This window comes from Schistocerca piceifrons, chromosome 2, assembly GCF_021461385.2.
Source record: "Schistocerca piceifrons isolate TAMUIC-IGC-003096 chromosome 2, iqSchPice1.1, whole genome shotgun sequence".
In the NCBI taxonomy this organism is placed as follows: Eukaryota; Metazoa; Arthropoda; class Insecta; order Orthoptera; family Acrididae; genus Schistocerca; species Schistocerca piceifrons.
The window spans coordinates 255,222,978-255,245,829 of record NC_060139.1 but is presented as its reverse complement, the minus strand read 5'-3'; the positions used below and the strand labels follow the sequence as shown (position 1 = coordinate 255,245,829).

Below are 22,852 nucleotides of genomic sequence, written 5' to 3'. Positions count from 1 at the left end.
TGAGCAACAAGAGGTTATTGTGAGTAGACAAAAATGTTTTGAGTGGTTGTGCAGTTTTATCTGCATTGAAAAGTTTATACATATTTTGATTAGGTTCTTCACTTGATGCTGCCAGTATACACACAAATTACCAATGTTTGCCAGTTTTTTGAGAAAAAAACAAAGCTAGCCTGAGATATTTGAAGTTAAAAGGTAATTCGAAGTAGTATGACAAAGCAGATGATGCCAAACTGATAAAAATGAGAATGGGTATTTAGTTTGTTTCAAATGTGGATGTATAGCCACTCCAAGAAATTTAAGCTCATTTGTAGCTGACACAGTGAGCAACAATATCTGTTCAACACGTCAAGTAACTAACCAGTTGTTGAAATATTGTGTGAAGATGAAATGACAGCTTGCTTGTAGATCCAAAATCTTTTAAGCCACAACATTTATTGTTTAGTTCTGGCAGGTATCAGGTGGCAAGGAATTGTATAGGTTTCTTTATGGAGAATCCAATGTGAAAGCCAAGCTGAGAAGTCAGCAAGTTCAGCTCAGAAAAAAAAGCATCTTATGTAGACACTGAGGTTGGAACAGCTCCCTCCATGTAATTATTTAGAACTAAATGAATTCATTGTGATGGTAAGCTTTCAAATACACCCACGAGAAGTAAGTGTTTGAAAAAAAAAAAAAAAAGTGAGTCAAAAATGTGTTTTAGAGTGCACTTCAACACAGAAAAGTTAATCCAATTAAATGCTTGAGAATATTTAACTAAGGTGTTGGACTCTAATAAATTACCAGGATGCTACAAAAATGACAAATATGGGCTGCTTGGACTGGCTACATATAATTAAAACAGGAACACAAGAATAATTATCTGAATATGAAAGTAGTTTTTATTCATCCAATTTTCAAATGAGGTGTATTCTCTTTAAGGCACAGCAGAAAGAGAAAGAACAATATAAATAAATATTCAATCTGTTTTAACACAGATCTCTATAAAAATAGATCAACAAAGTTAAATTCTCTTAAAGTGGAATGCATTTAAGAGACTAAATGAGTTTTTCCAAACACAACAAATATTAGAAAATCACGAGTAAGGTTCCTTTTTCTTTTTAATCAAAAATAAAACCGAAAATAATGAAACAGTTTCAAAAACAGAAAGAAAGGATGAATGCTAATGCCATGTTACAAATCATCTTTGCAAACCTCAGTGCAATGTTTTTTCAAACACACACACACACACACACACACACACACACACACACACACACACACACAGGGAGATCACAAATGCATCCAGTAAATGGAAACCAATGAGCACAAATGGATGGTGTATCCTGAATGCAGGGTGACTACACATCAGAGCGAGAGCCAGCTCTAGCTGACTTCTTCGGCCGAGGAGTAGCAGATGAAGCATCAGCTGAGCGGGAAGTGGCAGACTCTCTCGCACTGTCACTGGCTGTCGAGCCTCTGTGATTGTGGTGATCTTTTTTTTTATTTCGAATGTGGTTCTCAATCCCATTAGTTTTCTTTTTTGTTTGACGTATCTCCTTTGAGGCTGCAGTATCACTCTCAACTGATGAGTCTGAGTCATTTGCATTCTTAGTCACTACCTTGTGATGTTTTGTCTTTGCAGAGTGATTTTCACTCTTTTGTAGCTTCTTTTGTAACTGTCTGATCTTCCGAGCAATGGCATCGGGATCCTTTCCGCAAGAAGCGTTAGAAACATCTGAGTCACTGTCAGAACTAGAACTGCGACGACTTCGTACGATTTTCCTGCGACGTTTCACTGGTGTAGCTACAATCTTTCTCTTCTTTTTCTTCCTCTTTTTCTTTGAGTCTTTGTGTTTTCTTTTGATCTTTTTCTTCTGTTTCTTCCGCCTGTCTGACCCACTACTGCTGCCACTGCTCGAGGAGGAACTACTGCTGTACACACTGCTGTCGCTGCTACTGCTGCTGCTACTGCTACTACTAGTACCGCTCGAACTGCTGACGTCTCTCCTCCTGCGCTTCTTTGCTTTGCAGTCTGCACGCAAAACTTTATCGTCTTCTGATGAGGATTGATCACTGTCCGAGTCATCTTCACCTCTGCGAGGCTTCTTCTTAGTTTTATCTAGGATCTTTCCTTTCTTTCCTTTAATTTTCTTCTTTTTTCTTCTCCTTTTCTTGACTTTCTTTGCGATTACTGCATGCTTCTTTTGTCTGATTTTCTTTTTGTGATGCACGTTTCCTTTTTGCACCTCTGAACTTGAGCTGCTATCTTCTGATGAATCAGATGAGCTGTCACTCTCACTCGAAGATTCTGAATTACTGTCTGTAGAACTATCTTCACTCTTCTTTCTTTTCTTCTTCTGAGGCTCAGAAAGAGAGTTCTCTTTACCTTTGTTCTGCAAGGCACCACCATCTTTGTGTTCTGTGGCAGCAGCATTTCTCGGTCTCTTCTGGAGCTGACTTTCCGACTTCACATTATGCTCGCCAGACGATGTCGCATCTCCTGGTCCTTTGCTTCTGCTGTTGGCACCAGACTGATGACTATTTTCTCCCCCTTTTCTGCTCATTTTGCCAGAAGGAGTCCCTGGCCTTTCTTTTCTTCTGGCAGAATCACTCCCTCTGGCCTTTTGTGTGTCACTGTCTCCTCCATCTGACAAGTCATCTCTGCTGTGGTGTGCTTTGACTCTTTCAGTACCATTGTCCGAACCATGGACAGCTACTGTCTTAGGAGTTGTACTTCTGTTTTTCTCCACAGCTTCTGCCCCTCTTCTCCTGGTGCCTTCCTCACTGGAACCACTGCTGTCTCTCCTAGCAAGCTGTGCACCATTCACATTACTTCCACCTTCTACGTTTTGAGATTTCTCCCTGCCATCACTTCTCTTCGGTTCCCTGGGCAGTCGCTCCTCCTCAGCTCTCTCCCATCCTTCCTTACTGGATGTCTTCCCACCAATCCTTCCACTCTCCGTTTGAGAATCTCTCTCCTTAGCATGATCTCCAACATCATCTTCAATGTATTCCTTGTTCACGTGATGTTTATCTCTCTCCTTGTTTCTCTCCTTTTCTCTCAACTTCTCCTTCTCTTTCATCTTTTCTTTTTCCCTGTCCTTTTCCTTGTCCTTCTCTCTTTCCTTTTCTCTGTCTTTCTCCCTGTTTTTATCTTTCTCCTTCTCCCTGTCCTTATCTTCCTCCCTATCACGATCCTTATCCTTATCACTGTTTCTGTCTCTGTTGCCACCTTTGTCCCTGTCCCTATCTTTATCACTTTCTCTGTCACGTTGGCGGTCCCTGTCCTTGTCCCGCTCCCTGTCTCTGTCCTTATCCCTATCCCTGTCTCTGTCTCTGTCCCTGTCCCTGTCCCTGTCTCTTTCTCTGTCTCTCTCTCTTCCTTTGTCCCTCTCCCTGTCCCGATCTCGATCCCTATCTCTACCTCGCTCCCTCTCTCTGTCCCTGTCACGGCTGCCACTACTTCCGCCATGCCTGCGCTCTCTCTCACTGTAGTAGCGGCGTTCTCGTTCTCTGTCTCTTTCGGAACTCCGGGTATCGGGAACACCGCGCCCGTCCTCCCGTCTTCCGTGGTCTCGAATATCTTCCCGTCTCAAGGAGTTCCTGTCATTGTCAGGTCTCTGCAAATCAAACAGATGCACAAGCAATTATTACATATTCTGTAAAAAGAAGAACCTGTGATGCCATAAATATGTAATCATAATACAAAGAAGTTATTGAACTATATTTCACTGGCGTTATCTGGAATGATCCAAGTTTCTTTTCAGAAATATGTGCTGAACAAAATAAGGAAACTTTATGAGAAACTGCCTATATTTTCATACAAAAGGAAAAGAAAACTTGCAGCTATGGGGCATAAGTCAGTAGTCTTCAGATTTGAATAGTTCACATAACTGTCAAGAAGTATTAACAGTTATCTGGCTTCATTAATCCAGATCCCTCATTCATCTGGAACATTTTGCTCCTGTATAGTAACTGTAGTACAGTTGATACTCCAAAAGTAATTGTGAGAACAACTGATGGTGGCAATCATTAACTTCAGATTCAGCCAGCTGCCACACACAATTCTGACAAAGTGTCAGGTAACACTTTAACACGACATGTATTGTTCCCATTTATTGAGAGTCCAAAATGACATACAAAGACAGCAGCATCCACAGACAAAAAATTAGATACATTGAGTAGGATGGATAAAGGAGAATTGCTAAACAGCATTCTTGCTGAATTTGGTGTTTGAAATTTGACGGTTTCAGATTGGAAAGACAACTGGAAAAACTAATACTTTTGTTTGAAACTGATGTCAAAAGATGGTTCAGAGTAATGGGACAGTAACGAAAACAAAGAATAGAACTCTAGAGGGCATCCTTTCAATGTGGTTTAGTGCAAAGAGGAAGAGTGGTGTTTAGTGTCAGGCACCATACTGTACGAAAAAGCAATAAGTTTAAACAAGAAGCTTTCTAATAGTGATCCAAACTTCTCAGCCAGCCAAGGTTTGTTTCAAAGGTGGAAACATCGATGCAGGATATGGTAGCAGTCAATGATTGGTACATGCATTTCAGCAGACACAGCAGCTCCTGAAAATTAAAAAAAAATTCAGAAATTTTATTCCATTTGATAAGTTGACTCTAAATCAAGTTCACCATGTCAATCAATCAAGTTCTTTCCTGTCAGATGCTATCCAACAAGACATAAGGTTCCTGATTAGACACTTCTCCAAATGCTAGAAAAAGAATAAGGAGAAAAGAGTCACAATTATGGCTCCCAGTAATGTATCTGGGAAACACAAAATCCCTCTTTTGTTAATGGGGAAATAAAACAATCCCCATACTTTCATAAATGTGAATCATCCCTCCTCACCAGTATCTTATATGTCACGAAAATATGTGGATAGGCAGGCTGCTGTTTTAAAAGATAATTCTTTGAAGCTTTTGTGGCAAGTGTAACAATATTTCTAAAGGAAGAAGTTCTGCATCTGACTGCCATATTGTTGGCTGTGCAATGCTCCATCCATCCTGGTGTAGAGAATTGGTCAGTAAAATTTCTGCCTCACAACAAAATGTCAATGTTGTAGCCAATGCACAGGGGGCTCCTGGAAAATATTAAGCATGTGCATGAGAGGCGGCTGCTCACAAAATTTGTTGAAGAAGAAGGGGGAAATGGTGTGTTAACACTATTGAAATTTATGAATTTACAGAGTATAATAGTGTAGAGTCAAAAATCAATGTACTGGAAGAATATATGCCCAACCATTTAGAAATTAGTGGCAATATCGGTACAGAGTTCATCGAAGCCCTTGCAAATCCTGCAGAAAGCTCAGGCATAGATGTTAATGACTGGCTGGGAAATGACAATGACACTAGCTACAGTATGATTTCTGATGACAAAACTGTCACAGTTCCTGTACGTGCAGACAGCAACAACTGTGATGATCAATTACCTGACATAGCTGATGCTCAATCTGAAGAGATTATGGATGATGACACATACAAATGGAACAACCCAGCTGGACAAAATAATGGTCCATTTGGAACATGAGCCAGAAAGAACTTGCTTCTGAAAGTCCATCGTTCTCGCGGATGTAGGAAAGTGGCTAACGATATAAGTAAAGAAAATGAACCACAACAGCCATATCATCAAAGAAGTTTATTTCAAATGACCTGTCTCTGTGCAACACTTATGCCATATTCAGGTCCACTATAAACCACAAAAGTATTTTCATTCCTTGGCCCAAGTATCATAGTGTATACTCTACAACATGTTGCCACAATTTATGGTGAAATACTGCTGGTGAAACATTTGTGTGATCATGCTGCACATATATGACATGAATCTGATTCTAAAGAAACTTACCAATTATTTCAGTATGTAAAGCTTGTCACAATTCAGATTAAAACAGTGTACAATTTGTGTTTTATGTGAAAATAGATATAATGTCTGTGTTTCTGGCATTCAATCCATGTACCTCAGTTTTTTCTGAACATCTAGATTATCCAGATTTTTGACAATCCGGATGATCTACAATCTCACCTGGTCTGGCAAATCAGGGTTTCACCGTACATGAAAATTTGTAATGAGAATAACTTTTCCAAATAATGAAACAAGCAGATGTTGGCTGAGATAGAAAGGTCAAAAAACACGAGAGCTTATGACCACACTCCTAACAATAAAAACTCTCATGCCATCACTTAATGCACACTTCAAGAAGGAATCATGTAAGAAAAATAATTTCCAATTACACACAAAAATTATACAGAAAGCAAGACCAATAAAACTGCTTTATAAAAAAAAAAAAAAAATTACTATTTGCAAGGGAGAGGGCAGCAGTGCCAGTGAATTTGAAGTTGCCTGCAATCTTGACAATAAACTATTTAACAACCATTCTGCAAATGAAGGGAAGGCAAAACATTACTTTTTAAAGGGATCTGATAGGAATGAGATGAGGAAAAGCAGCAGCAAATTTGCATGGAATGAGAGTCGAAAGACTTAATGAATTGTAATTTTGTCATATAGTGGCATTGTAAGCTAAGCAGATGTGTTTGGATAAAAGTAAGTGTCATTTCAAATCAGTGGCTTGTAGCTGTTTAATTCACTACTGGAAAATGATACACTCTCATCTTTTTTTATGCTTTCATTTATGCTTTGCTCTTAGCACCCTCTTCTAACTGCTTACATTCTTAATACTCCTTGCATTAAAGCCTTGTTGAGAAGCAAAAGCTGAATATAACCAAAAATAAGCATAAGAGAAGGAAAGCAACAGGAGTTCTATGAAGACAGAATCAATACCTTCACTGTGTGACAGCAAGAGGAATAGTGACAGAAGACAATGTCACTAAAGCAGAGTTACTGAACACGGTTCTACAAAATTCCTTCACGAGAGCACATGCAGTATATATTCCAGATTTTGAATCAAGAACAGCTGCCAACATTAGTAACTTCAAAGTAGATAAATTCGGTGTAGTGAAGCAATAGTGTCATTCAATAAATGTAAGTCTTCCAGTTCAAATTGTATACTATTTATGTTTCTTCCAAAGTATGTTAACAGCCCCATTTTTAGAAATCATAAACAACTGCTCACTTGACAAAAGATCTGTACCTAATGACCAGGAAGTCACACAGGTCACACCAATACACATGAAAGGAAACTGAACTAATCTACTGAATTACAGACCCATATCACTGACTTCAATTTGTTGAAGGATTTTGGAACATATGTTGTGTTTGAGCATTATGCAACATTTCAAAAACAGTGGTCCACTAACATAGAGCCAGCCTGATTCAGAAAATACCATCCTTGTGAAACACAGTTGGCTTTTTATTCACACCAAGTAATGAGTACCACTAAACAATGGCGTTTTTCATTGCAGCAAGATCTTTTCATGGATTTCAATCATCAAATTTCTCCTCTGAATGAGGAAATAGTTTGTTCACATCACTTACACAGGGAGAAATAATTATCATAATAAAATAAGAGAAAACAGAGCTTGCATGGAAAGATTCAAATGTTTGTGTTTCCCGCGCACTGTTTGAGGGTGGAACGGAAGAGATATAGTTTGAAAGTGGTTTGATGAATCTTCTCCCAGACATTGAAGTGAGAATTGCAGAGTAGTCATGCAGATGTAGCTGTTGATGAATTTGAAGTAAAATTTCATCCGATGAGGGGATAAAAAATGCTACGAAGTTTTCATCTTATGTAATGTCAAAATACTGTCATCCATACAGTCACTCAGTGATCACATTGAAACCAAAGTAATCTAACAATAACAAAGAAAAGACTGGTGTACTGAATCATTGCCATTATCTTGGTCAGTCTCCAGCCTCTGGCCGAGTCTGTATGGAACATAGGCCTCTCCACCATCTTCTGTCTTGCCACCTTCTCTCCGTTTTCACCTTGGTCCAGTCTACTACATCTACATCTACATCCATACTCCGCAAGCCACCTGACGGTGTGTAGTGGAGGGTACCTTGAGTACCTGTATCAGTTCTCCCTTCTATTCCAGTCTCGTATTGTTCGTGGAAAGAAGGATTGTCGGTATACCTCTGTGTGGGCTCTAATCTCTCTGATTTTATCCTCATGGTCTCTTCATGAGATATACGTAGGAGGGAGCAATATACTGCTTGACTCCTCGGTGAAGGTATGTTCTCGAAACTTCAACAAAAGCCCGTACCGAGCTACAGAGCGTCTCTCCTGCAGAGTCTTCCACTGGAGTTTATCTATCATCTCTGTAACGCTTTCGCGATTACTAAATGATCCTGTAACGATATGCGCTGCTCTCCGTTGGATCTTCTCTATCTCTTCTATCAACCCTATCTGGTACGGATCCCACACTGCTGAGCAGTATTCAAGCAGTGGGCGAACAAGTGTACTGTAACCTACTTCCTTTGTTTTCGGATTCCAATGAATCTCAGTCTGGCATCTGCTTTACTGACGATCAACTTTATATGACCATTCCATTTTAAGTCACTCCTAATGCGTACCCCCAGATAATTTATGGAATTAATTGCTTCCAGTTGCTGACCTGCTATATTGTAGCTAAATGATAAGGGATCTTTCTTTCTATGTATTTGCAGCACATTACACTTTTCTACATTGAGATTCAATTGCCATTTCCTGCACCATGCGTCAATTCGCTGCAGATCCTCCTGCATTTCAGTACAATTCTCCATTGTTACAACCTCTCAATATACCACAGCATCATCCGCAAAAAGCCTCAGTGAACTTCAGATGTCATCCACAAGGTCATTTATGTATATTGTGAATAGCAACGGTCCTACGACACTCCCCTGCGGCACACCTGAAATCACTCTTATTTCGGAAGACTTCTCTCCATTGAGAATGACATGCTGCGTTCTGTTATCTAGGAACTCTTCAATCCAATCACATAATTGGTCTGATAGTCCATATGCTCTTTGTTCATTAAACGACTGTGGGGAACTGTATCGACTTTGCAGAAGTCAAGAAACACGGCATCTACCTGAGAACCCGTGTCTATGGCCCTCTGAGTCTCGTGGACGAATAGCGCGAGCTGGGTTTCGCACGATCGTCTTTTTTGAAACCCATGCTGACTCCTACAGAGTAGATTTCTAGTCTCCAGAAAAGTAATTATACTCTAACATAATACGTGTTCCAAAATTCTACAACTGATCGACGTTAAAGATATAGGTCTATAGTTCTGCACATCTGTTCAACATTCCTTCTTGGAAACGGGGATGACCTGTGCCCCTTTCCAATCCTTTGGAACGCTACGCTCTCCTAGAGACCTATGGAACACCACTGCAATGAAGGGGGTAAGTTCCTTCGCGTACTCTGTGTAAAATCAAACTGGTATCCCATCAGGTCCAGTGGCCTTCCCTTTTTTGAGCGATTTTAATTGTTTCTCTACCCCTCTGTCGTCTATTTCGATATCTACCATTTTGTCATCTGTGCGACAATCTAGAGAAGGAACTACAGTGCATTCTTCCTCTGTGAAACAGCTTTGGAAAAAGACATTTAGTATTTCGGCCTTTAGTCTGTCATCCTCTGTTTCAGTACCATTTTGGTCACAGAGTGTCTGGACATTTTGTTTTGATCCACCTACCGCTTTGATGTAAGACCAAAATTTCGTACGATTTTCTGCCAAGCCAGTACACAGAACTTTACTTTCGAATTCATTGAACGCCTCTCACATAGCCTTCCTCACACTACATTTCGCTTTGCGTAAGTTTTGTTTATCTGCAAGGCTTTGGCTATGTTTATGTTTGCTGTGAAGTTCCCTTTGCTTCTGCAGCAGTTTTCTAACTCGGTTGTTGTACCACGGTGGCTCTATTCCATCTCTTACGATCTTGCTTGGCACATACTCATCTAACGCATATTGTACAATGGTTTTGAACTTTGTCCACTGATCCTCAACACTATCTGTACTTGAGACAAAACTTTCGTGTTGAGCCGTCAGAAAAAATCTTCCTACCTTTCTTAATATTTCTATTTACGGCTGAAATCATCGATGCAGTAACCGCTTTATGATCACTGATTCCCTGTTCTGCGTCAACTGTTTCAAATAGTTCGGGTCTGTTTGTCACCAGAAGATCTAATATGTTATCGCCACGAGTTGGTTCTCTGTTTAACTGCTCAAGGTAGTTTTCAGATAGAGCACTTAAAAAATTTCACTGGATTCTTTGTCCCTGCCACCCGTTATGAACGTTTGAGTCTCCCAGTCTAAATCCGGCAAATTAAAATCTCCACCCTGAACTATAACATGGTGGGGAAATCTACTCAAAATATTTTCCAAATTATCCTTCAGGCGCTCAGCCACTACAGCTGCTGAGCCAGGGGGCCTATAGAGACATCCGATTGCCATGTCTGAGCCTGCTTTAACCATGACCTTCACCCAAATTATTTCACATTTCGGATCTCCATCAATTTCCTTCGATACTATTGCACTTCTTATCGCTATAAACATGCCTCCCCCTTCACTGTCCAGCCTGTCTCCGCAGTATACATTTCAATCTTTCTTATGGACTCCTTCCTCTACTCCTTTCAGCCATCTGTCTCTCGGTCTTCCTCTGGGTCTCTTTCCTTCCAGTTTCATCTCGTGAATCCTCCCAGGTATCCTCTTCTCCTCCATTCTCTTAACCTGCCCGTACCATCTCAGCCTTGATTTCTCTATCTCCTCCTGTAATGGTTCCACCTTCATTAACTCTCTGATCCTCTTATTTCTTAACCTGTCTATCTTTGGCACTCAATACTGTTTCTCACGAATTTCATCCCATGAGCTTGTACTTTGCTTTTCTCTCTTCCTTTGATAACCCAGGTTTCTGATGCAAATGTCAGGATCGGGACATAGTATGACTGGTATATAACCTTTTTACTGATTTGGGGTACATCCTTGCTCCATATCAGGCTTCTGACACTCTTCCGAAATTCTTCTGCTTTTCTCCCCCACTCATTTATTTCTCTGTCGGTTTTTCCCATCTTACTGTATCAGGCTTCCTACGTACTTGAAACTCTCCACTCTCCTCAATTGTTCTCCACCAATTGTTATTCCCGTTGTTCCTCTCTCGTTCTTTCTTGTTGTGGTAATCATCTCACTCTTACTTATACTAAATTTCATCCCGTATTCTTGTACTGTTCACTCCCATACGCCCAACTGCTCTAGTACTTCCTCCTCCTTATTCCCCCAAATCATCAGATAATCTGCGAACACCACAGCTTTCATCTTCCTTTCACCAATTACTTGTGCTACTGTACTCACTATATCATCCATCTCAACAATGAAGAGTAATGGTGAAAGTGCACTTCCCTGTCTAAAGCCATTACTCTGTTCAATCCGAGCTGATCTCTCTCCTCCCACTTTCACACAGCTCACACTTCCATGGTACATTTCCCTTATCCTCCAAATAATGTTTTGCTACTCCTCTGTTCTCCAGGGCTTTCCACACTTTGCTGTTCCTGCAGTTGACTTACAGCAAAAATTAGATCCACCGTGGACCTTCCTCCTCTGAAGCCATGTAGCTCTTCTCTGATTCTTCTTTCTAATTTTGCCCGAATTCGTGCTTCCACAATTTTCTAAAAAATCTTTGCACAATAACTCATCAATGTTATCTCCCGAGTTCTTGCAGTCTTTTCTATTTCCCTTCTTACAGATCAGGACAATTATTCCCTTCTGGGATCATCGTCTGTCTCTACACAATTTTCATTACTCGCGTATCATGTCATTTCTGGAAACCCAGAATCTACTATGTAGGAATCAACATGGATTCCGGAAACAGCGATCGTGTGAGACCCAACTCGCCTTATTTGTTCATGAGACCCAGAAAATATTAGATACAGGCTCCCAGGTAGATGCTATTTTTCTTGACTTCCGGAAGGCGTTCGATACAGTTCCGCACTGTCGCCTGATAAACAAAGTAAGAGCCTACGGAATATCAGACCAGCTGTGTGGCTGGATTGAAGAGTTTTTAGCAAACAGAACACAGCATGTTGTTATCAATGGAGAGACGTCTACAGACATTAAAGTAACCTCTGGCGTGCCACAGGGGAGTGTTATGGGACCATTGCTTTTCACAATATATATAAATGACTTAGTAGATAGTGTCGGAAGTTCCATGCGGCTTTTCGCGGATGATGCTGTGGTATACAGAGAAGTTGCTGTATTAGAAAATTGTAGCGAAATACAGGAAGATCTGCAGCGGATAGGCACTTGGTGCAGGGAGTGGCAACTGACCCTTAACATAGACAAATGTAATGTATTGCGAATACATAGAAAGAAGGATCCTTTATTGTATGATTATATGATAGCGGAACAAACACTGGTAGCAGTTACTTCTGTAAAATATCTGGGAGTATGCGTACGGAACGATTTGAAGTGGAATGATCATATAAAATTAATTGTTGGTAAGGCGGGTACCAGGTTGAGATTCATTGGGAGAGTGCTTAGAAAATGTAGTCCATCAACAAAGGAGGTGGCTTACAAAACACTCGTTCGACCTATACTTGAGTATTGCTCATCAGTGTGGGATCCGTACCAGGTCGGGTTGACGGAGGAGATAGAAAAGATCCAAAGAAGAGCGGCGCGTTTCGTCACCGGGTTATTTGGTAACCGTGATAGCGTTACGGAGATGTTTAATAAACTCAAGTGGCAGACTCTGCAAGAGAGGCGCTCTGCATCGCGGTGTAGCTTGCTGTCCAGGTTTCGAGAGGGTGCGTTTCTGGATGAGGTATCGAATATATTGCTTCCCCCTACTTATACCTCCCGAGGAGATCACGAATGTAAAATTAGAGAGATTAGAGTGCGCACGGAGGCTTTCAGACAGTCGTTCTTCCCGCGAACCATACGCGACTGGAACAGGAAAGGGAGGTAATGACAGTGGCACGTAAAGTGCCCTCCGCCACACACCGTTGGGTGGCTTGCGGAGTATCAATGTAGATGTAGATGTAGATGTAGATATAGCCATTGTATCCACCACCTCTCCTGCTGATCTCACCATCTCTACACTTAGCTCGCCCAGACCTGGTGACTTCGCTCCCTTCATCTTTTCCAATGCGTCTTCCACTTCTCCCCATGTAAGGTCTTTTTCTATTTGCTGTTCCTTCTCTTTTTTCTCCTCGGCTTGTTCCTCCTCATCCAGGTCTCCATTCGGGTTCAGGAGTTATTCAAAATACTCCTTCCACATATTCTTGAGTTCCTCCTTATTCTCTACATCTTGTCCACTTTTGTTCACCATTCGAGCATAATCTGTCGTACCATTCTTCCTCTCACTTTTAATCATCTCCTATAACAGCTTTTTTGAGCCTTCGCTATCCTCCTCCATCATTCTGCTCCACTGTTCCATCCACTTTCTTCTTTCCTCTGCCACTATTCTTTTTGCTTCTTTCTTGCTTGCCTGATACTCTTCTCTTGTCTCTACTGTTCTCTTCTGGAACCATACCATAAAGGCTCCATTCTTCTTCTGTACTATATCCTTTGTTTTATCATTCCACCAGGGTGTTTCTGTCCATCTCTTTTTGTTGCTTGTCCTCCCACATGTTGCTTCAGCTGCACTTACTAATGTTCCCTTGAATCTACCCCATCCCTCTTCTACAGTTTTTGGTTTTGGTTCATCCTTTGGGATGCTTTCCTTTACTAATTAAAGGTACTGTAGCCAGCTTTCTTCCTCCTTTTCCTGGTCTTCTGTCCCTTTATTATCATTAGTCCCTCTCAGGTTCATTACCAACAAATGGTGGTCACTATCCAAGCGCTCTGATGGTATTATCTTAACGTCAATGATGTTCCTATTCATCTCACTATCATACAGGAAGTAGTCAACTATCGACTTTCTCTGCAAGTCTTGACTTTACCAGGTAGAATTTGAATGATTAGGAGTAAAGGAGACCACTCATTGAATAGCAGAAGCGTTGAGTTGTTGATAGGTGCACACAAAAGGGAAAGGAAACTTGCTAGCTTTCAGAGTAATTGTGTTTCCAGCTGGCACGACATAGGGGCACAGAGTGTGAGTGAGTGAGTGTGTGTGTGTGTGTGTGTGTGTGTGTGTGTGTGTGTGTGTGTGTGTGTGTGTGTGCACTGCCCCCCCCCCCCCCCCACACACACACACTAGCTCGAGGTACGATTTATTCTGTAAGCTAGCAAGTTTTCTTTCACTTTTATGTGTACCTGTCGACAACGCAACACTTCTGCCAGTTGATAAGTAGTCCTCTTTACACCTGAAGTATAGTAGATGTAGTGATAAATCAAATATTATGACATATTACAAGTGATAAAAACTGTTCTATTGGAAACAACTTGGTTTCCAGAAAACAACAATCTTATGGCACTCAGCTTGTTCTGTTTGTCCACAAAACCTAGAATGCCATAGATAGAAGCATGCAGGTTGATGCCATGTTCCTTGACTTCTGGAAGGTGTAAGATGCAGTTTCATGTTTCATTTAGTAAAATAAATTTATCTTATGAAATACTGAGCTAGCTTTGACATTGGACTTAAGACTTATTAACAGACAGAACTCCGCACATTCTTCTTCACAGGGAAAAACATGAAGTCATTTCGAGGGTACATCAGGAAATGTTACAGGATCATTACTACTAAAAAATGTACAGTTTGGTGAACAATGTAAACAAAACATCAAGCTGTATGCAGCTTATGCTCTTCTACACTAAAGTAGTAAACTGATAAAATTACAGCAAACTGCAGAAACATTACATTGATACTCTGTAGAGGAAGTGGAAGTCAGTCTGTAAATCTACATTAATGTTAAAATATTCTGCATAAAAAAGTGAGAAGTTCCAGCATTGTTCAATCAGTTGCAATAGATCACAAGAAACAGCCAATTGTAAAATATTAGTCCTCTGGCTCCTGGGCCGAAACAGTGGTGACGTGTGTGTGTGTGTGTGTGTGTGTGTGTGTGTGTGTGTGTGTGTGTGTGTGTGTGCGCGTGCACGTGCGCGCTGAAACAGTGGTCTCGTGTGTGTGTGTGTGTGTGTGTGTGTGTGTGTGTGTGTGTGTGTGTGTGTGTGCGCGCGCGCACGCGCTGAAACAGTGGTCGTGTGTGTGTGTGTGTGTGTGTGTGTGTGTGCGCGTGCACGTGCGCGCTGAAACAGTGGTCTCGTGTGTGTGTGTGTGTGTGTGTGTGTGTGTGTGTGTGTGTGTGTTTTGTCTATTTCATAACAAGGCCTTCTGGCTGAAAACTTACATGTTTAGTAATATTTTTGTTGTGCCTGTCTGCGACTCAACATCTCTACTATATGGTGAGTAGCAAACTATCCTTTTCATAATATTGCCAGTACTTGTTACAGTGGATAGATTTGATGAACATTTCTTCTTTGACAGTGATCTTTGATACTGATGGAGACTTTGTTTTGAAACCCAAGATGAACACACATAAATTAATAAGTTGATGATACATGCTTTATCAGTAATCTCCTTCCATCAGTGGTTTGAAAAAATGATATAAGTCTTGTCCCAGGAATGGCAAAACCATTTTCATATCAATTTTGTAACATATTCGATAATTTTTGTCATCTCCTCTGTTTTAACACAAAATGTTTGCATTCCTGGAAGATGAGTTGTGGCAAATGTAAATGAGTCTTTTGGACTTAAAAAGTGATTGTCATATGGACGCTGTAAACTTGTTCTTGTTGCTTTGCCATGGCTAGTGACAAAAGTTTCCTTTCTGCAGTTACCTCAAGACCTTTTTGTGATGGCACAAATCTACAAAGATCTTAAAGTTTTTATATGATGTAAAACTGCCATCACTGAAGTAAGTGTTGGATGTGTGGCTTTTGTCCCAGAGTATAGTTGAGAATTATTTCTGAAAAACATAGACTGTGTTTGTATCATGCTGCAAACAATCGCTTCTATAACACAATGACATCCTCTGCTGTATAGCGCACAACAAAGGGCTGATGGGTAACTTGAATGTTCTGCCATTGAAACCCTTGTGCAGCATCCTGAAGCAAACATGTATAGTTTTCTGCAAAATCCACTACAATAATGCAAGAAGTGTCAGGGAGTATTTGCTCTAATGATGCAAGAAGTGTCAGGGAGTGTTTGCTCTAATGATGCAAGAAGTGTCAGGGAGTGTTTGCTCGCTTGATTTTTAAGTAGCAATCCTGAGCTTTCAATATGTAATAATGTTGTATTAAGTTTTGAAGTTTTTGGATGAGATACTCAATAAATTCATCAACTGTCTTCATTAATGTGTCCAATGTACGTCAGAAGCTTGCCATTTCAGATTGCAAGCATGTTCCTGTAAAAGTTAAGCATTGATACTTCTGCGTGTGAAGCATGCATCATCAGTTTTATATTTTGATGATACACGCACACTCATGCATTAAGCATTCCATGACTGTTTACAGTACTGTAACACATTCTTCTCGATGAAGTTCACAAAATTTAGTAAAAACAATTTTATTGGAAGGAAATTTTCTCTGAAAGCTAAGTATACATAAAATGAGTGCTTTTGTCTTACATACTCTTTTGCCATTTTCTGAAGCAGCAGATAGACAATCTCTTTTATGAGCAGAAATTCGACTTACATCATTGCTGTAGTAGAAAGAGTCTGGAAAGCCATTCCATACCTATTCTGTTTCCCACTTTATAGCTTCTTCTTGACAAAATACTATCTTCTTTTAGTAATGTCCTTGATTTCTTTACCATACATTAAGTTGTGTTAAAAACTATTTGGATTTTTCTTTACCCATGAAGTTGGTGTTAAGGTAAGTGGTTGCTAATTTTCTTGAACACAATTTCTGCTAAACTTCTCTTGAACTATTTGCATTAAACTATTACAATCTGTGCATTTAGCACCGTCATGTTCTTCAGACGTATTTTCTACTGGAACTGTTGTACTTTTGATGCTGTTCACTGGAATTTTAATGCCATGTGACGCAACACAGATCGAAAGTATTCTGGGAGCCTCTCTTGTGTTCTTTTGGTAACCTTAAGTAGTGAGATTTCAATTAATACACTACTTTCATTATTTTTTTCAAGGGCGTCAATCAATCTGGTGTATATCCGGATCTCCAACTTCACGTTCTTCCACCCTTGCAAGTTATATGATGTAGGAGATAAAATGTCCTTACAGCACATTATACAAAGATTAGTACCTGGCATAAATCCAGGACTTTTATATTTAAAATCAAGAGATGGAAATATATTTAAAATCAAGAAATGGAAAATCCAGGATGGAATAATGGGAGCATTATTAAAAGGATACTTGCTACACCACACAGTGGAGATGCTGAGTCACAGACAGGCACAAGGAAAGCCTGTCAAACAAGTAAGTGTTTGGGCAAAAAGATCTTCACTGGAAATAGACAAAACAACCAACCAACCAAACACACACACACACACACACACACACACACACACACACACACACACACACACACACACACACACACACGACCACAGTCTCTGGCTGACTGTGAGCAAGGTGCACCTGAGGGAGAAGCAAGCTGGGTGGCGGGGTAAGAAGGAGGCTGGGGTGCGGAGGAGGTAGGATAGCAGGGTAGCGGTAGGGAACGGTTAAGTGCTGCTGTTATATTTACTTGCCATGGTTAAGGAAACAACTTTCCGATTTCTTAATAGTCTTTTTACCACGCTTCTTAAGAGTGTATCAGCAAATTTTTTGTCAATCTTCAAATGTTCCCAAACAGAGCTTTCGATGAGAAGAACAGACAATGTCAATATTTTCACAGGTACTTGTTAGCTTCAGTAGTTCACCATCACCTTGATTCAGACTTGACATTATCTATTACATTAGTCTCTTTGCTACTGCTATTTTCTTCTGACTTGTCACAAGTGACACAAAACTGCCAGTCAAGATGCTTTAGAAAGGCCTCAGACAGCTTGCAGCGCTATTGCCAGCTTTCAACTGTGAAGCATTAATGGTTACAGGTGACAACAATAGCTGTCACCAGAGCTGTGACAACACTGAGGTGCTGCCATAGAGATGTTTATAAAATTGTATTATGTTACGGGTTGAAGTAGGCCCACAAATTATTGTATGCAACCCACTCCAACTCTCAGGGATCAACTTATGCTGCCTCAACAATAGAGATTATTTATTTGCTATGATTACTTCTAAACTGTGTGTGTATGTTGCACAAAAGGACAGGATGCTTAAACTTTTCTGACACCACTCTAATAGTCAAAGGTGAATCAGGAAGAATGTTAAGGGGACTCCAACGACTGTTCTATGTAATCTTTAGCACTTATGTTAAGGAAAAAATAAAATTTAAATCTGGTATAGCAGAAATATCTGTGTAGCATTCTCAGAGTAAGAACAATTATAAAACTGTTGCCAAATCACAACAGTCACACTTCTGTTACCAGCTAAAATTTGTGTATTACTTTCAAGTAACATACTAGACAGAAGAGGTGTTAAGAGAAGCAGACAGGCACACAGAAAGTATGAAACCAAAAGACAGGAAAGTCCTCCTCCAGAGATCACACACACACACACACACACACACACACACACACACACACACACACACACACAAACACCTCACTGAGTAGAGCTAAAATTAAGTTCAAGGAATTAATACATAAAGGAAAACAGTTGTTTACTTACATAGTTGTTGTAATGAATATCACCATCTTTCCTTGGATTACCCTCATCATCCAAATGCTCCACTCCACGGCCTAAAATGCACAGCAATGAAAAGATTCAGTAAAGGGCAATGAAATTTACAACATGTAGGAAAATTAGATTTTCCAAGTAAAAAGTATTTCCTGGAGCACAGGAACAAGAATGGAGTACAAAAGGTACACATTCTGAAAGGTACTCTCTAGCTATTGTACTTTTAGTACACGAGTATAAGAATAACAGTAGAATTTGTTTTTGTAGCAGGTTTATGGATTCTGTTTTTGGTCAAGCATTCTCTCATCTCCAACAAGTGATAAAAATATTATGAATTTTATTTCTGTTTTATATTTCTTGTAATTTTGGTGTGTCAGATTTTAAAATCTTATGTTGCTGGAATTTAATTGTGACAATTCATCTTAACTGTTTAACTTTGCCTTTATTTATCTGGGGTTTTTCATGTAATTAGTCACTCTTGTTTCAATAAAATTGAAGTCTTGTAAGTTGCAGTCCTTGAATAATCTAACCTTCACAATTCTTAACATTTTTGTAAGCTGCTGTCCTTGAATGATCTAACCTTCACCATTCTGAACATTTCTCCAGTTACAACTGTCCATGACACTTACTGATTTTACATGTCACAACTACGTTTGAAAAAACCATAGCAGTTTTTGTTGGCCAAACCAAGATGGTGAACTAAACTTATTCTGTCGACTGTCCAATGACAGTGTGTAATGTACATTTCAAAGCACAATTTAGCTCTTTATGGATACTCTTCATTAAATGCCAAACATAATAGAAATTTGTATTTGTGAGTGGTATATTGTTTCCTTGCATGTGATATTGCAAAGTAGTTCTTCCTCATATTACTTTTTTTAATTAAATGTCCATTCATTCATTCACACAATTATCTATTCATTCATTCTCATAAAATCATGTTCCATAAGGCCTGTCATGAAGTAGCTTTCTGAGATCTGGAACAAGTCAAATTATATATGAATTGGCAGAAGCAGCAGGCTAGGTCTGTAAACCACACAAACAACCAATTACAACTAGTATTAATCTGCTCATATACTGTGTGTCAGTGGAGTGTTGTGTTCTAAATATCGAACACCTGTGTATAGAAAACTGCAGGGAATTGATGTAGAAGCCAAGAAATAGATACTGTAGATGCTTTAAATCAAGATCAATGTGTCTAGTCCAAATAAGACTTTACACAGTTTCAAAAGACAGAACAAGTCCCATATTACTTCTTACAAACTTGTTTAATACAAAAATTAGTATTAACTGGGATTTACATTTACAAGTCCATATATACAAAGCTTGTTCAGTAAATAATGCCTGACTTTTTTTCCTCAGAACATATTTATTCTTAAGAGTTAGAATTTGGTGACAATATCAACCAACATTTCTTCTACATGTACTATTTTCCTACACAGCCTCCTATGTTCTATGGACTTACGGTATAATTGCGTAAGAGCATGTATCCCCTATTGATAAAGGCTCAAAGTGGTGCACCCATGTTTTGTCACCTGTAACTATATGTTACAAAGGTCTCTCCATTGGTCTTATACTTCTCTGATAGTTCTGGGAAACAGAACATCATATCTTGAGCACACCTTTGAATATACGAGTGTCTCAATAATTGTTCACTCACTCGGCTGTAGAGCCAAATGAGTTGTAATGAGTCAGTCAGCTCAAATAATGACATCCACACAATAGTCATGTCGCCAGCAGTGGCTGTGACAAAACATACTGAATGTGGTTAATTATGGATGCAACTGTTTCTACACTTCCTTATGCCTCAATTCTCTTTAACTATTACTTAATAGTCCTCTTGTCAACTGCATAATTGCCATACACGGTACAGAAACGTTTACGGATATTCACCACAGTTCTTCATACACAACCTAGAGTTCCATTACATTGGTTTGCTTGTAATGAGTGTCTTACACAGACAACATTTTCATGGTTTGCTGCAGCTCTTCCATCTGTCAGGATTGTTCAAAACTTTGCACACATGCAGAAAAACATAAAATTTGAAGCACCTAAAAGGATGTTGTCTTATATTTATCAACAACTGTAAAAAATAAAATTATTTCTTCAATGGCCATCATATTAATTGAAAAAGTGTATTTGCTTACACAGATAAACTACATAAACATAGAATGGATGAATATGTAAACCATTTTAGCAACAGAAAAATGACACCAAAAAAGAATCAGCACACACCACAGGAATAAAAAAAAAAAATATTTAAATCAATTGATACAATGATAGCCTAGGTGAAGGCATAAACTTCCCAACAGAATTCCTAAATTTGCTCAATGTTCCCAGTACAGCTTCACAAAAAAGCTTCTAAATATCACAGTTACCAGAAAAGAAAAAGACAAGTCAATATTCATAGCATGAATTAAGGAGGATTGTTTCGACATTAGAGACTATCCACGTACAGGTAGACCTTCGATGTTTGATAAAGATCGTTTAAACTCATTACTGCGGAATGATCTACATCAGTGTACTCCATTCCACCATCGTGCAACATTCGCATGCAATGGTGCAGGTTCAAAGATCGGGTGTATGGGTACTGCATGCTGTAAGCCAAAATCTACAAAAATCAGCAGGGGGTCATATGTGCATCTCTGCTTACTCATCATCAATTGGCTCATGAACAACACAAAGCATCCCTTTCATTTATCATTGCTGGTGAAGAGAAAGGCTGTCTTTATGATATCATAAGGGAAAGAAAGGAATAGTTGAGCCCAAACAAAGGAGCAACCCCCTGTACAAAAATCTAAGCACAACCACAAAAAATAATGTTATGCATCTTGTGGAACAGTGGCAGTGTTATGTACTATGAACTGCTCCCCCGAGGTGTAATCATCACTGCTGAAATTTATTGTCAACAGCTGAGACGTCTTGCAGATGTAATCCAAGAGGAATGATCAAGAAGACTGTATGCGGTGATGCTACTCCATAATAATGCCTGTCCACATTCTGCAAGACTGGCAAAAAATACTATACAGAAGTTGTGTTGGGAAGTCATTCTGCACCAACCTTATTCATCTGATCTTGTGTACTTTTCCACTATACCAAACAACCTCCTTTCAGGATGAAAATGTGCTCTGAACATGGTTCAATGAGTTCTTTACCTCAGAACCAAGTGATTTCTACAGTTGCAGAACTGAGAAGTTACACCGGCATTGGCAGACTGTTGTAAAATGTGAAGGAGAATATATCACACAATGGAAAATCCAGTATGGAATAATGACAATATTATGAAAAGGATAGTTGTTACTCACCCTATAGTGGAGATGCTGAGTTGCAGAGAGGCACAACAAAACAACTGTCAAACAAAGACAGAGATTGTGGTCATGTGAATGTAAGATGTAAGTTACGACTGCACATGCGTGTGTGTGTGTGTGTGTGTGTGTGTGTGTGTGTGTGTGTGTGTGTATTCTGATGAAGGCCTGTTTGGCCGAAAGCTTTGCCTGGCAATCCTCCTGTTGTGCCTATCTGCAACTCAGCATATCTGCTATATGGTGAGCAACAACTATCCTTATCGTAATATTGAAAGAGAATATATATTACTGATGACTAAACTCTGCTATCAGTACCCGTTGTGTTTAATGAACTTATGGAAAATCATTACAAATTTACACACCAGCCCAAAACTGGCTTTTGATTTTGATCATTGATGACTAGAGTCTCTGTTAGATGTATCTGCTGTGTTTATTAAACTTACGGAAAATCACTAAGAACTTATGCACCAAACAATACATGCTTTTGATTTTGGCCATCATCAGTTATTTTGCTGCTCAAATAGCTAATCTCATCTACTTTTTTAAGTGTCTAATTTTGCAATCTGATTCTCTTTGCATCAGCTTGTTTAGTTCCATTCCATTCCATTACCTTCATTGATGTTCATCCTACAACCTCAATTCAAGATACTATCCACTAAGATAAACAGATTTTTCATATCCTTTGCCATTGCTGACAAAATTACATCTTTGGCAAACATCTAAGTTCTTATTTCTTCTCGCTGCACTTTAATTCCATTTATAAATTTCTTCTGAGGTTACTTTACAACTTGCTCAATGTGCAGGCTGAATAATGTCTTCCCTTTGCTTCCCTTTGAGAGCCTTTCATTCTTGTAACTGCAGTTGAAAAATCTTTTTACCTCCACTTTATTCCCTGTTACCTTTAGAATTTCAAAGAGTGTAGATCAAAAACATTTTCTTAAAATCCAATCCACAAATGCTATAAATGTAGTTTATATTTTCTTTAACCTAACTCATAGTACCAGAATAGTGTTAC

The 22,852-nt window shown here is 39.4% G+C and overlaps 1 protein-coding gene across 1 annotated transcript in view; it reads right to left on the bottom strand.

Moving 5' to 3' along the window:
- Positions 1-1,226: 1,226 nt before the first annotated feature.
- LOC124776564 (nipped-B-like protein B) overlaps positions 1,227-22,852 on the bottom strand; it is a 77,064-nt gene continuing 55,438 nt past the window's right edge. Inside the window, exons 8-9 of the mRNA XM_047251603.1 lie at positions 18,524-18,594; positions 1,227-3,596 (exon numbers count right to left, since the gene is read on the bottom strand). Of these exons, the coding sequence (XP_047107559.1) occupies positions 1,335-3,596; positions 18,524-18,594 (2,333 nt within the window). The 3' untranslated portion in view covers positions 1,227-1,334. The remainder of the gene's footprint in view (positions 3,597-18,523; positions 18,595-22,852) is intronic.